Source organism: Juglans microcarpa x Juglans regia, chromosome 6D (genome assembly GCF_004785595.1).
Source record: "Juglans microcarpa x Juglans regia isolate MS1-56 chromosome 6D, Jm3101_v1.0, whole genome shotgun sequence".
Taxonomy (NCBI): domain Eukaryota; kingdom Viridiplantae; phylum Streptophyta; class Magnoliopsida; order Fagales; family Juglandaceae; genus Juglans; species Juglans microcarpa x Juglans regia.
The window spans coordinates 12,550,161-12,566,663 of NC_054604.1; the positions used below are offsets into that span (position 1 = coordinate 12,550,161).

The 16,503-nt window shown below is 35.4% G+C and overlaps 1 protein-coding gene across 4 annotated transcripts in view; it reads left to right on the plus strand.

The window, feature by feature from the left end:
- The window catches only part of LOC121234305 (probable LRR receptor-like serine/threonine-protein kinase At1g56140), a 55,007-nt gene extending 52,448 nt beyond the window's left edge, over window positions 1-2,559 (plus strand). For all 4 annotated transcript variants that reach the window (XM_041130199.1, XM_041130201.1, XM_041130200.1 and 1 more), the window contains 4 exons: window positions 445-655; window positions 758-989; window positions 1,092-1,242; window positions 1,943-2,559. In XM_041130199.1, coding sequence (XP_040986133.1) covers window positions 445-655; window positions 758-989; window positions 1,092-1,242; window positions 1,943-2,326 — 978 coding nt within the window. In that variant the 3' untranslated portion in view covers window positions 2,327-2,559. The remainder of the gene's footprint in view (window positions 1-444; window positions 656-757; window positions 990-1,091; window positions 1,243-1,942) is intronic.
- Window positions 2,560-16,503: the final 13,944 nt, after the last annotated feature.

The following is a 16,503-nucleotide window of genomic DNA, read 5'->3' on the forward strand; positions in this document are numbered from 1 at the left end:
AAATGAAAGCATTTGAGCTCTTAGAAGAACAATTCTGGGGTAGTCTTCTTATCCACTTTATGTTCAATTTTCTTATAACAAAAATTTAAAAAAAAAAATCCGGGGTAGTCTTGCCATCCCTGCCCGATGGTTTTCCATTGAATGGTATATGATTCATAAATTGAGAACAATTGGACTGGACATACAATTTCATGGTGAAAATAATCACAATGCACCTAAGTTTCTGATTTTTATCCTTATAAATTATGTCTAAGTAGATACCATGTGACTTTATAGTGTCAATGAGCCGTCAATAAGCCACTAGGTGTAGATTTCATCTATTTAAGCCATTGTCTCCAATCGGCCAGACTACAATTTTCTGTTGAAACTAATAGATTAAAATCATCTGCAGGTGGGTAATATTTCTCCTTTAACGTTTTCTTTTAAAACTTTTGTGCTGAGTAGGGAGCACTTAGTGATGGCAGAGTAATTGCCGTGAAACAACTGTCCGTAGCATCACCTCAAGGAAAGAACCAGTTCATAGCAGAAATTGCTACTATATCTGCTGTGCAACACCGTAACCTTGTGAAACTCTACGGATGTTGCATTGAGGGAGATAAACGGCTCCTTGTTTATGAGTTTCTGGAGAATAGAAGTCTTGATCAGGCATTATTTGGTATGTGAATGCATCTTTGCTCTTTGTGTATAAACACACATGATCTGTGTATATGTGCCAGGTATCTTATGTAGATTGAGTTTATATGCTTACATGGGGCAGGAAAGAGAAGTTTGAATCTCAATTGGTCAACACGCCAAGATATATGCTTGGGCGTTGCAAGAGGTTTAGCATATCTACACGAGGAGTCACGGCTTCGAATTGTACACAGAGATGTGAAGGCCAGTAATATCCTGCTTGACTCTGAGCTCATCCCCAAAATATCAGACTTTGGCTTGGCCAAGCTTTATGACGATAAAAAGACCCACATAAGCACGCGTGTTGCAGGGACTATGTATGATTCTGAAAGCTTTAGCTAGTCACATTACTCATCTTTCTGAACTGTATGATCCTTTATTCGTTGTAGTACTAAATTGGATCATTTTTTTCATTGTAGTGGGTATCTTGCCCCAGAGTATGCCATGCGTGGACACCTTACAGAGAAAGCTGATGTGTTTGCCTTTGGTGTTGTTGCTCTGGAGGTTGTTAGCGGAAGGTCAAATTCTGACTCAAGCTTGGAAGAAGAAAAGATGTATCTACTTGAATGGGTATGAACAACTTCACCTGCTCCATATGCACAATTGTTATCTTTCTTTAATGAGATGAATTTCACTCCTTTGAAAAATTCCAGTATTATTTATCTGTCTCTCGGTATGGGTTTGGGGTTCATGACAGTCATGACCATCCACAAATCTATAATATTTTGCTTCTGCCAAAAATTGAAGATTAGATTATATCAAGAGAAGATTTGGGAGGTCCCATTGAAGCAGAATAATTTTTAACTGCTTGTATGGAGCATCTGAACATGAGTCCCTTAATAGGAAATGAAATGAGTCTTCTCAGCCAAAACTCCCCTATTAAGACACTTCTTGTGTGACCACTAGGTAATGGCATCTTTCAGATTCATTTTCATAACTCAAGATAAGATGCAAGTTATATTTTGCTTTCCCTTTTTATATTTATTTTTTGTATTCGATGGTACAGATTTTCAAAGTTTACACCAACTTTCTTTGATAGAATATGGAAGTGTCAAAACGGGGTCATCAATTATGCATACATCATTGTACATATTATGAAGATATGGATTGAGTTTTAGAATCACAAAATGAGCCTGTGAAGAGTTACAGAAAACAATTGGATTTAAGTAGATCTTCTGCAAAACATAATCGGTTTCATCAAAACAACTAGAATTCCCACTACCACCACCTTTATTATATATTCTGAATCCAGATAACATATCTTTCTCAGGCTTGGCACCTACATGAAAACAACTGTGAAGTTGATGTTGTGGACTCTACATTATTAGAATACAATGAAGAAGAAGTAAAACGCTTGATAGGAATATCCCTTTTGTGCACTCAAGCATCCCCGGCGTTACGGCCAACAATGTCACGTGTGGTGGCAATGCTTTCAGGAGATGCTGAGGTGAGCTCTGTAACTTCAAGGCCTGGATATTTGACCGATTGGAAATTTGATGACATTACCAGCTCAATGAGTGACGTTGCAACTAAAGGAAATGATGCAAGCTATTTCAACTCATCAGCAAGTACAAGTATGGTAGGTGATGCAGAGAATTCACCTGTAAAAGTTACTAAACCCAAGCTCCATGACACTATTAACGATGGTAGGTGAAACCGGTCTTTATTCATATTCTTGTTCCTCTTATGCCTCTGGGTGAATTTACACCGCTGTGTATTCTTCAATTCCCTGGCATGATATGTAATTATCTGTATGTAAATCTACTTTATTGTAAAACAATTTTTCATTCTCACTTTTTCTTCGAGGTTTGGCACCTTTCTTACATGTTAGGACAGAGGTATGGTATTATTTAAGAACAATAATAAAACATAGAGATTTACTTTTAAGTTTTTCACTTGAGGAATTTACTTTATTACAAGTTAGTTTTAAATTTGTTTCTATCATCTTCAACAAAAATATATGACAAACTAGAGCATTATTTGCTGAAAACTACTTAAGTAGGACGTGAGCTCCCATCTGATTTATTTCTTGAAGTGAAATATTGTAAGTGATCTGATTCTTCACACCAGGTTTTTCTTGTAAACTTTCACACTAGGGTTGAAAGTCTAGGTTTTCTGGAATGGAATGGGGTTCTATTTAATGTCTCAAGGGTTCTTGTAGTTTGTATGGAGAGGTTCTGAAAGAAATGGAATGAACGGAACAGTTCAATTCATAAATGGAAGGAGAGAATAAGTGGAATGGAATGGGGTTCTATTCTATATCTGAAGTGGGTGGAACGATTAACTGTTGTGAAATTTCGTTTTCATCCCTCAAATAAAGTTACACGTAAAAGGGAGAGGAAAAAATGACCAAGTTATAAGGTAAATGCCATAGCCCACCTGGGTAGAAGTTGAATACTCATATAGGTTTGGTTGTATGATTGAGAGCCTCGGGAGTGGAAAGTTACATGATAGTGAGATCACTTGGAATTAAGTTTTAGCGACTTTGAAAGAGATCTAGGCATTCGAATTGCTTACAAGGAGTGTTTTGGTCATTTTACTTATTAATCTAATCACTTTTAGAAATATAATAATTAAAATAATATCCCATATTTTATACTAAATGAAGACTCTCCAAAACTTGAAAATGTTTGGAGGGACCAAGACATGACAGTATCTGAGCTCACCCTAGAAGAACTCGAGGAGATGGAACATTATTCTGCTCCAAGCACTCTTTACTGAAGAAACTGTCCAATAAATACAAAAAATACCATTGTCCAGCATTAACTTTCATTCTCTTAATGATAGTTTAAACTGGACCTACCATACCTCAGGACAATTCTTAGTCAAATCAGCATATGCAGCCTTAAAAAATTCTCATCAAACCATACCTGTCCAACACAAATCTCTTAGATGGAAAAAGCTTTGGAAGCTCAAAACTCAAGATAGGCTCAAACTCTTCCTATAGAAAGTGAGTCACAACATTCTTCCCACCAGGTCTAATCTTAAAAGAGTCATCCGAATGGAAACAAAGCAAACACCGTCTACACTTTGCAATGCAGAGGAGGAAGATCTGCCTCACCTTTTCTTAAGCTGTGCCTTCTCAAGAATCCTACGTAAACCATCGACAGCTAGATTGACATTATTATCTATCCAACGACTGGTCTAGGCATTCCTGAGGAAGAACAACAAAACCAACTGTTTGCTGTCTTAGCAATGGATAATATATGGTTCCTGAGAAACAAAGTGATTCACAATTCACCTTGCCCCTCTCCAATGACATTTGTAGCCACAGTCCGAAGAAGCTATGCTGAACACAGAAATGCTTGATCAGAAAAAAAAAAATAAAAACAGATTGAAGAAGAGCTACACCATCAAACTCCACGGGACTTTCATGAGATATATTTTGATGTAGCAGTCAGGAAAGAAGGGAACATAATTGCAGCACTAGGAAAAACAAATGCAGGAGATATTTTGTTTGTCAGAACTGATCTTATTCCCCATACCAATTCCAATATAGGAGAAGCAGCAGCAGCATTGATGGGTATAAAAGAAGCCATGCAAAGAAAGTGGAGAAAAATTGCCATCAAAGGTGACTCACAGCAGGTGGTAAAGGCAGTGACCTCTTTTAATCCTAACACGGACTAGACCATGCAAGTTACCATCAATGACATTAAGCACAACCTAGAGACCTTTGAAAACTGGTCTATGGTAAAAATTCTTTGGACAAAGAACCGATGTGCGCACAATGTGGCGCAATGGGCAGCTTCTACGCAGACCGTTGGAAACATCCACCTAATCCTAATCCTAATCCCACCAAGTTTGCTTAGCTTCCCCAATGGAAAAGATCCACCTATGGAATATATTTAGATTATGATGACTGCTGAATATTTGTAATGTAGTTTTAATATCACCTTGCTTACAAAAAAAAAAAATTAAAGACTCCAGTATCCTAATATGAGATAACTGTTAATTCAATCTATAAACAAATAGGGTAGCATTTATAATCATATTTGAATCCTAGCAGAGAGGTCAGAGGACCAAACGATGATTTGAGAAGGTTCTTTTAACTTTTCTGGCATGGGTAGAGTTTAGACACAAGTACCTACAATAGGAATGCTAGAGGCTGCAATAGAAACTGCAAGCCCAAGTACTTATAAACTATCCCAAAAGAAAAAAAAGAAAAAAAGAATCCTCAAAATCCAAGAGTAGTTCTTAACTACTCAAAAACTAATGCAAAACCGAAGATTATGATTATCTAGGTTAGAAAATCAATTTTGAAGTGTTTGGAAGTGTGTATTACCTGCAAAACTAATCATTTATGCGGCTTTGCCCATATCCTAGCTTCTGCTCATTGTGTGACCGTTAACTAATGGTATGTTATTTTAAGTAACCCTTTTAGTTCTCTCATGTTATCGTTTGGCAATTTATAGATGCACAATCTTCACTAAATTTCAATGTGGTTCACATTCCTCTAAACTTTGGGTACTTATTCCGAATCTCTTTAAAAGCACACATTTGCTTGAAAGTGTTTACTCATGTGAGATGTAGTTATGAACCTAAATTAAAGTTGTTTCAGAGTCAATGGCACCATTTGTTGGCCTCTTTCTTTGTTGTGCCACTTTTATGCCATTTAATCTGTGAGTGCTTACAAAATGTGCCTTTAATGAATCTCTTGGGTGATTCAAGTTAGATTTACCAATTAATGGCAAGTGATACAACATGTTAGTATAGTTTCTGATACCAATAATCACCTCCTTCGTTGACTAAGCTAGTATGCATGATAGAAGAGGATTATATTAGGAGTAACCCCAGTTTAGAATGATTCTGATGCTTAAATTTAGAGACCCTGAATGGAAGAAACTTTGTGAGCAAAGACAATGAAACGGGGGTTCAAGAAGATTTTGACCTTGTTTATAGGGCTATTTATAGTCGAGGATTCTTCACTGGTTAAGGTGTCCTCATGCACATTGGTGCCTATGCTGGTAGCATTAAACGTTTCTTTCGTTCTCCCCCCGTTTGGAGTTTTTTGCGTGGGAAATATAGCAGCTTAATTTGTCTCATTAACCACTTGTACTACGCACAACCTTAATCTTAAAGGTTCTTTTATCATTTGTCGGGTATTCCCATCCGGTTCCTTATAATATTTCCTAAAATTTAGCTAGAAATCACACTTCCTATAATTTTCTCTTAAGTTTTACTTATCTTTAAAAAACCTCATACATCTCACCCCTATCATTCTCTATTTTATTAAAATAATATTTTCCTATTCTTTCTTTATCAGTATTTTTTCACTTCCATTTATATTCTTAACTACTAACTCTTTTGTCTTTTTCAAATATTACATTCTACTAATTTTGTAAACACTTATATGATTTTTTCTTCTCGGGTACAATAATAGTTTTCACACTATTTTGGTATCACAAATAATATTTTTTTTGAATATGAGCATTTTCCAATGCGATAGTATTTTTTAATATGGTTTTGCCCGTATATATAACTGTAATATTTGATTTGCATTTGTCTAATGGTAACATTTTTTGTTCTTTTATATAATGGTAATATTTTGTTCCCCTTTCTCCAACGGTAACACATCTTCTCTGTGTGACGACAATAACATTTTTTGTCATTTCTCCAAAGATAACATTTTTTATCCTTTCGCCAAAGGTAACTTTTTTTGTCATTTTTCCAACGGTAATATTTTTTGTCTACCTTCTAACGGTAACATTATTTGTCATATATGTAACGGTAAATTTTTTCTATACAAATAAGTTTTTTTGCTCCATTCACATTCTCAGGAACCCAAGTATGATTTCATCTTAAAGATAAATTTGTCATTCCGGCCTCATCTTCCACTCTCTTCATTAAATGGCTCGTTCATTCTTTCACAAATTGCTGCTTAACTTATCCTCTGAATATGAGTTGGATGTTGTTCTTAATGACGATGACAGATCAACATCGAGGTATCGTGGCAATCGCAAACTTCATAAGTATATTCGATGTGATCATATTCAAGGGCACGAACGGCTATTTCGCGACTATTTTGTAGAAGCACCAGTATATCCCTCAAATCTATTTCAAAAGAGATTTTGTATGAGTCGTCTGATATTTCTTCGTATTCAACATAAAGTAGAGGCTTACGAGCCCTACTTCATCTAAAGAAGAGATAATGTTGGAAGACTAGGTTTATCTTCTATGCAAAAGATAACCGTTGCACTTAGAAAGTTCGCGTATGGAGCCACTGTTGATTTTATGGATGAATACATACGGATTAGAGAAAGCACCGCAATAAAGAGCCTAAAAAAATTTGTGAAGATAATCGTAAATACTTTTTCTAATAAATATTTGCGGTCTCTAAATGCCAATGATATTGCTAGATTGCTCACGATTAGTGAACAACGTGGATTCTCAAGAATGTTGGGAAGCATTGATTGCATGCATTGAAAGTGGAAAAATTGTCCTGCTATCTGGAAAGGTATGTAATCCGGCCACAATCGTGAACCAACTATTATTTTAGAAGTGGTTGTTTCATATGATCTTTGGATATGAGATGCATTTCTTGGTATAACCAATTCACATAACGATATCAATGTGTTAGAGAGATCATTTATTTTCATGAAACTTGCCCAAGGGCATGCTCCTCCAGTAAATTACTCAATCAATGTCAATGACTACACTATGGGGTACTACCTTACCGATTGTATTTATCTAAAGTGGTCAACATTTGTGAAGACATTTCATCTCCACAAGGGAATAAGAAGAAAAATTTTGCAGCAGCACAAAAATCAGCAATAAATGATGTAAAGCGTGCATTTTGGGTCATTCAACAACGATTTGCAATTATTTGTGAACCTTCACGAATGTTCAAGATGAAGGAGCTAACATATAATGAAAGCATGTGTTATTCTACATAACATAATCATCGAAGACGAGCATGATGATAATCAGAGTCCGAACATCGAGTATGATCAAGTTAATGTTGATATTCCGGAACTGTCGCGCAATCCTACAACCGAACTTACGAACTTCATTCAGTGTCATCATAAAATTAGAGACATCTCGTCAAATCATTAGCTCCAAGCATATCTAATTGAACATCAATGACAATTTTATTCCCAACAATAGACTAGCAGCAATCCATTATATTTTATCTTCTGATTAGTAGTGACTATATATTCATGCTTCTTTAATTTCCATTCCCTTAAACATGTTTTCTTAAGAACATGCAAATTATTGCTATAATATGTTCATTATTTGTAATATTTTAAGTAGTTGTAATGCCAAACTTATCAATAGATTCTATCCATGCACAAATTCATTGTCAACATCTTTAAGCTTCTAGAATAAATACCACCAAAGGTACAAAGTATAACATACATACATCCAAGTGTTTAACAATAATAGCCAACCTCAACCTTAAACTCACTGATTAATGTTTTCAAAATTATACAAATTCTACTTTGCCTCAATAACAAACAAATTACATAAGGAAACAAAGTCAGTTTTGTTTAGCATTGCATCTCGCCATGATTTTCCTTTGACGTTGCTGGAAATATATCCGTTGTAGTCTAGACAATTAGGTACTCACATTGATCAGCATGATTTTCTTCTCTCTCCAACCGCTCTCTCTCCACTCTCTCGTCCACTTCCCTCCGCGCGAATTCCAGTTTCTCAGCTTCTAACCTCAGTCTCTCGTTCTCTTGTCGAATTTTATTTCCCTCTCTTTCTTGATCATATTGCATCTTCTCGGCCGTGAGCCAAAAAAACTCTTTTCTCTTTAGTGCGTGACTCTTCCAAAAGAATATACTTTAACTTGCTCAGCTCAACAATCTCATCTGCGCCTCGATATCACAAACTTAATCTACACCAGCAACTTAGCTTTGGACTGTCCTTTGTGTAATGCTGAATCCATTTAGGTTGGTCCTTCAACAGGTGCCAACTATGCTTGAATTGAAAGAAGGTTTTCTCCAGTAGTTGGTACATGATCTTTACTTTGTCAAACTTGCAATTAAAGAATAAAATGGCAAAATTAATGACCAACCATATAAAGAAAACATAACTCATAAAAAAGCAAATGCCAAAAGCATATAAAAGTGAATGGTTATTCCTTATCTTGCTTGGTCATGCCACTTTGATTTAACCTTTTGACTTGGGCCAATTTAGCACATAATTTATTGATCGCCTTATGAATGGCCGATCACTGATGTATTAAAAACCCAACACTCCACTCAATTGTACTTTCTTTGTACTCATTGAAGTATTGACTAATTTTTTTTTTAAAGTTGGGCATGTTTTTGGTCTGTTCCCTGGATGACATCCATGTTGAGACAAGTAACTTGTCTTCTTCGAGGGTGAAAGTCGCACCCCTGGCTGATTTTCTTACTGAGAGAGGCTCTACTTGGGGGGTGGATAGTCATCAAAAGTCACAGGAGACTGTTGACTTTGACCACTGTAAGTGTGGTCAATTTGAGGGTCCTGACTAGGGAGGTTGGAGAAGTACATATGTTCATGGTCTTGTAAATCCATCTCTAAAAAATTGTAGACACACAACAGTTGGTAGACATGTTAGACACTTAAGAACAATAGTGACGTGATTTTGCAAGTCGACTCAAGAGCTGAATGGTAAAATATAGAAAATTGGCACCCTCGAATTGCCACAACAATCGGTTGCCACTACTTAATGGCCATCCAAATTACGATGTCGTGGAGGTATGTGCCAAATTTCCTGTGTCCTCACGAGGTTTTGTCATCATCACAGCCGATGGGGTTAGAGAAGGAAAATCCAATGACAAGAATGCTCTAATCTAAGGAAACAAATAAAATAATTCATTCACATCGGTAATTCACGACGTGTCTGCCAAGCTTCTTCAATTTCCAAAATCCAAAAAGCAGGAAATCAACATGCAAATATCACAAGGCTTTGTCAAAACAGAAATGAGATAAGCAATATATGGATTAAAATAGTGACAAAATTCAATACTAAGCAGCATGCAAAATGAATAAGAACATAAAAACAAAAGTGAGAAAGTAAGAAAGTTATGATCAAAACAAAAATGAGAAAGTCAGAAAGTAATGATCATAATAGAAAGTAATGCTAAATGGTTGTGTCGAATAAATGAACATCATATGAATAAATCCTAGTCACTTAAGAAACAGATAGTGATAGATAGTAAAGAAACTGAATCAATGCTAAATGAATAAGAGCATTCAAATCCACTTCCATAACGAATATGTGTTCCATGGAGCTTAGAATGGTTTTTTTAGCATGCGTAAGACAAGAGCCCAACCTCGAATAGATGCAAAACATTAAACCCCGATTGCCTCTTCTGAAAACTATCGCAAAATACTTGCTAGTCATCCGGGTTTGGATTACCTTGCCAAATCGATGGAGCCCCATTAATAACACTTGTGAATTAACCTCCTCCCATGGAGTAATTAGAACCATCATCATAACCTTACACTAGACATGCAGCCCAGGAAAATAGGCCTAAATTAACACCAAAAGCTGCAAAGGACAAAGGTAGAACTAAAATTAAGTGATTCATATAAAAACTTACTTAAGACATATCCTATAAAATTAACCTATACAAATATAAAATGATGAATACATTTGCAGCCAAGCCAATATATATGACGATTGTGGACAACCACTCAATGCCTATCATCATCTATTTACATTACCATCAAAAGAATCCACAAAAGGCTTATCCGTATAGTCTCATAAATGAGAGGCGAATAGATTAATTAGAGACAGCTCTGCAAGACCACATGCTGCTTAGAGTCAGGACTTAATAATCCAACAAGACTTAGCTCCATGGAATTGCATGCATTTGGGTGGATGGTGTTGTTGAATGAGTGTTGTCTATCTCCCTGGTAACACTAAATGCAAACTAAATAGGCACTAAATTTTTCATGCTTTGTTGGCTTATAGAACTGGAATCATTCACAATAGCAGTTCAGAAAAGGAAAAGTACCATTGGCTAGAAAGTATGGGTAATCCTGGACGATAAAATGTTGTTATTCATCCTTAGTCACATAAGTCAATATGTATAGACTAAGTAGCATGATTCACCAATGATGACATTTAAAATATGTCCATGTCTTTCTGTTGGTATGACTAAAGATGATACAATCAAGAATGAAAAAAAAACATTATTAATTTTAGATAAATTACAAGCACTTTCCCCTACAAAATCTCAATACAACATTTGTGGTTATAGACAAAATAAAAGAATGAAAGAAACAAAATAGAAGATTGAAAGAAAGTGAGGGAACTACATAAAAACTGCAGTGGCTCAAAATTGGTATCTCTAACTAAAGGAAACAAAAAAAAATTGTAGTGGCTCAAATTTTTTTTATACATGATCGCTAGTACTACAAGGATCCAACTCATAACATGGTATCTCCAACTACCAAAGTATCGATGTCCCGAAATATTTCAAGTGAAAATGAAAGCATGAAAAATAATGAAATCAAAAATAATGAATGCAAAGATAGTGAAATCAAATTAAAACCATAGAGCAGTAGAATCACAAATACAAATGCAAAATCACAGCCCGCAAAATCACTTTCTACAAATGCAAAATCACAGACCCAAATGGAAACTAAACAGATCGTCAGAGACCAACACTATAAATTATAGCCCCAATTTTGTAGAATATAGAGGTTCAACTTGGTGCTATAGGCTTGACTTGCAGAATAAGAAAATTCAACTAAATCACAAGCCAAGACAAGGTGTAAATCAGACCCAAGAAAATAGAGTAAAGCACGGCATCAACATCGAGTTAAATCGTAAAGTTAAATCATAGAATAAAGCACGACATCAGATGAATGTAAAAGGCTATGGAATCTGAAAACAATGAAGTAATATGGGTGTATGCTAGGAAGAAGATGAATTAACATAGAGCATCTCGTTGAGAGAGAGAGTGTGTGTGTGTGTGTGTGAGCCTTACCAGAAACTACGACCGAAGGGGCTGCTGGATGGGGAGGCGATTAATGGTCGGTAGCAAGGAGGTTGAGGAAGATAGACATTGTGTAGGATGATAAACCGAAAGGGAGGATTGGGGATGTACATATGGGGAGCCACTGTAGCATCCCCAAAACCAAGCGCTAAAATGGGGAGTCGGATGGTGCATGCATTTGGAAAAAATCTCAAATGTAAACCCTAAAATTTAGGGAAAATGAAGCTTCAATGAACAGGATAGGAATGCTCTTACTTATCATAAATGTTCTTTTCATCTTTATGTATAGAGAAGGAGAGGGAGAGAGAGAGAAAGAGAGAGAGAGAACATTTGCCTATCTTTATTGTCATTGTTGCTGGCAAGTTATCCATTTTATTTCCAGGTTTGTGTGCCCCATTTATCCATCATAACTTATTCTACAGAATAATACTTCTTAGTCATCTATAACTTACCATTTAGATGGTTCTCTTGACTTGCACCACCTTGTGATGACATGTGATTTATTAAAAAAAACTTAAAAACCTAAACACAAAAGGGTAGAGTGAACCTAGAGTTTCAGTCTTTTTTTTTTTTCTTTTTTTTTGTATTTTCGGATGCTCTTTTAGTTTGAATATAATTTTTTGTGTTTTTTTAATAAATCACGCAGCACTACGTGATGCTGCCACGTCAAGAGAACCATCTGACTAGTAAGTTTTAGTAACCTAGTAATAGTACACTATTAACTAATATATCTTACGAGACATATTAGTTAATTGCATATGTAACATTTTATATGTCAATGGTATATTACAAAGATATACTCAAGTATTTTAATTAAGTCTAGGAAATTAAAGTGTATATAATTATCATTGTCCATATCCTATCTTAAAACTCTTAACACTTAATATTTTATATCATCTAAACATAAATAATTAGATTAAAAGAAAATTACATAATTAATTATATAACTAGTTAAAACTCATTATAAAATAATAATAAAATAATATATAAAAAGTTATTTAAAAAATTTATATATTTTACTTGGTCAGTTTAATCAAGACTAGGGTGAAAAAATCTTACCCTAGCACCTGATTGAAACTTGAGATTTTATATGCTTACAGACCGAGATTGACTTGTCTCCTAATTGGTATGGCCCAATTCAACAGAAACTGGCCCGTCCGGTTGATTTTTTCAGTCTAGACCAAAAATCTTACTTCCCTAATAGTACTACCAATTCTTGCACTTTTATGTGGTCTCCAAAGCATCCTGACGTACTTAGTTTTTTACCCAAGAAATATACCATTTTTACCTCCAGATCTTTCAAACCTATATATATATATATATATATATATATATATATTGCTACTTTTACGTTCCACACCCAACCTAAACTATAAATCCATCCAACATTTAGAAGTTGTGTGAGCTACATGAGGGCAACTATATTCTGCCATTACGTTCCACGTCCAACATTTTGCTTCTAAATCCATTGAGTTTCATGCATTTCTTGGTTTATCTCCTTGTGTTGATTGGTAATTGGAGTCCTTTTTTGTGTTCCCTCTTTTCCCAAGTTGAAATCTTTGATAAAAGTCATGAAAGAAATTTTATAACTCAATATGGGGGATTTTTGAATCTAATGTTTTAGATGGACATTGTTGAGATTAAATGGTTTCATCTTTTGAATGGTAGTATTTTCGAAATCTATCTAAAAATAAGGAAAAGCTAAAAATGGTGAAACTTAGTTTAGGTCTTCGGGATGAAAAAGTTGGGTATGATTTTTGGGTTGACTACACCTACATACAATCCCCATTGGGGCCTGCGTGCGCACGAAATGGATCTTTTTGTAATTTCTCCTACAATTTTGGTTAAATGTCATATAGATCTTGACAGAACTTTCTCTAGTGTCTCTCTTATCCAATGCAGTCGGCCACTCTTCAAGCTTTGTCCTCCACCACCGGCTTCCTCGTGTATCACTCAGCAAGCAACAAGTGAAGTATTTCTTCTCGGCTCTCTTTAATTCGACGTCCGCAACAATCGACATCATCTTCTCCTCCACCACCGTTGACTACCAACCACGTAAAACCTTTGAACCTTCATTTTTTTGTTAATTTTTTTTCATTTCTTTTATTTGAGAAATTTATATATTAGGATATAATGAAACATTATTCAGTAAATATATACAGGCATTGTGATTTTATATGGACACAAAAGTGGTTGAGTGAAGCGTGAATCCAATCCAAGTGCGGTGAACCTTCATTTTTCTTTTTTTTTTTCCTTTTTTTTTGGTATTTCTTTTGGTTCGGCAGATTTATATATATATATGATATAATGAAATATTATTCGGTAAATTTATATGGCCATTGTGATTTTGTACAGACACAGAAGTTGTTGGGTGAAGCGTGAATCCAAGTGGTTTATTCCCATGACATGATCTACAATCTCATTTCAATACTTATTCATATGCAATTAGATAGATACTTATGCATATACAATTAATTTCTTCTCCTCTTTATTATTACAAAGAGACTATGTGTGGAAGAACTAAAACTAACAAATTTTTTTTTGTGATGAACAGGATGGAAGGAAATAGTAGAAGTAATCAAACAAACAAGGTGGGTGCAAACAAACAAGGTGGCTGCACCCACCTTATCTACTAGGCGATCATTATTTTCTTCTGAAAGCAGTACTTATCTAAATACCCCAAATGTGAGAGAGAAACATGTAGATGAAGAGGTATTAGAGCCAACGCAGGGGAATGCTAATGAGGATGTATTAGAGTTAATGTCGAGGAATGATGAGAAGGTTTTAGAGCCGATGCCGAGCTCTAATGCTGATGGAGGAGGTTTTAGAGTCAATGTCGAGCTCTAATGCTAATGAGGAGATGTTAGAGTCAATGCCAGGGAATGATGATAAGGAGGTTTCAGAGCCAACGACTGGGATTTTTTTTAAAACTAAGTAAGAACTCATTGAGTACTATAAGAAATATGGAAAATAGGTTGGGTTTGGCATAATGACCCAACGAACTAAAAGGGATCGGGATAGGAGTGTTAGATATGTAACACTTGGTTGTGTGCATGGTGGAAAGGCATAATGCAATCTTGGTTGGTGGGGTGTTGAGCATAAATACTATTAAGAATGCACACAACCATGACCTAAGTCCAAGAAATGCAAGATTCTTTAGATGTAATCGAGCTATTGATGATTCTATTAAGAGGTAGCTAAACATTAATGACGAGGTAGACATAAGTATGGTTAAAAGTTTTGGCACATTGGTTGTCGAGGTTGGTGTATTCAAGAAACTTCCATTTATAGAGAAAAATGCTCGAAATTATATTGACAAAACTCGACACCTTAGACTAGGCAAATGAGGTGCTGATGCACTTCGTGGGTATTTTGAGAGAATGCGGTATAAGAATGAGAGTTTTTACTCGTTGATGGATTTGTATGATGGTGGAAGATTAAAAAAATATATATTTTTTGGGCTAATGCACACAACAAAGTAGTATATTGGTATTTTGGAGACGTTATGACATTTGATACAATATACCTAACAAATCAATACGACATGTCATTCACCCCTTTTGTCAGTATTAACCATCATGGACAATCCATACTGTTGAGAGTAGGTTTGATATCAAGTAAAAATACTGAAACCTTTGCCTAGTTATTTGAAAATTGGTTGAGATGCATGGATGAGAAAGCTCCAAAAGTTATCATCATTGATCATGATAGAGCCATGAAAAATGCTATTGAAATAGTTTTTCAAACACCTAGCACGGATATTATTTGTGGCATATAATGCGAAAACTATCTAAGAAGTTTCACATCCCCAATAAAACTATGGTTTGAAGACTGCATTGCATAAATGAGTTTATGATTATCAAACTCCCAATGAGTTTGAGAACTCTTGGGAGGTGTTTCTTGATACTTACAATTTATACGAGCATGTATGGCTTCAAAGTCTGTATAGTGAGTGAATGTATTGGATTCATGTATATCTAAAAGATACGTTTTGGGCTAGGATGAGCACAACTTAGAGAAGGGAAATCATGAATGTATTTTTTGATGGTTTAGTGCATTCGAGGACCACATTGAAAGAGTTCGTTGATCAATTTGACAATGTACTGAGGAAGAAAGTAAAGATTGAGATTGTAGCAGATTTTCACTCATTCAACTACACAATTCCATATATAACCCATTTACCTGTAGAGAAACAATTTCAAGAATTGTATACTAACTCTAATTTTAAGGAAGTACAGTCCCAAATCTTGTGAATTATCAATTCTCATTGTATTCTCATCAAGACAGAATGGGCGATTTTGACATATCAAATTAATGACCAGCTATGAGTCAAGGAGTGCATCAAGCGGGGTACATATCAGGCATACTTCAATGAAGATGAGTGTGAGGTGAAATGCATATGTGGCCTATTTTAGGTAAGAGATATTTTATGTAGGCACATTCTTGTTATTTTCTCAATGCGAGATGTCCAAGCATTGCTTTCAAAGTACATTATGGATAGATGGAAGAATGACATTAAACATAGGTATGCTCTCATTAAGAGCAATTACGATGATTTGATTGGTAAATCAGTTGTTGACAGGTACTCTATGTTGATTAACCTATGCTACAAAGTCGCTACAAATGTACCAAAATGTGATGATAATGTAGCAGATATGGCACAAAAGTTACGGGCAATGAATTTAATTTACATAAAAATGAAGCCTCAGCCCGCACTTGTAAGTGCTAGTACTGAGGTAAATGATGTTGAAATTGGAAGTTCAAAAACAGTTAGTCCTCGCTTTGTTAGAGGTAAAGGGAGGCACCCATTGAAGAAGAGGGCACCTCCAATAGAAAAGGTTATTGGGAAGCGACGTACTAAAAGTAACCAGTCTGATACCGGTGACAATAG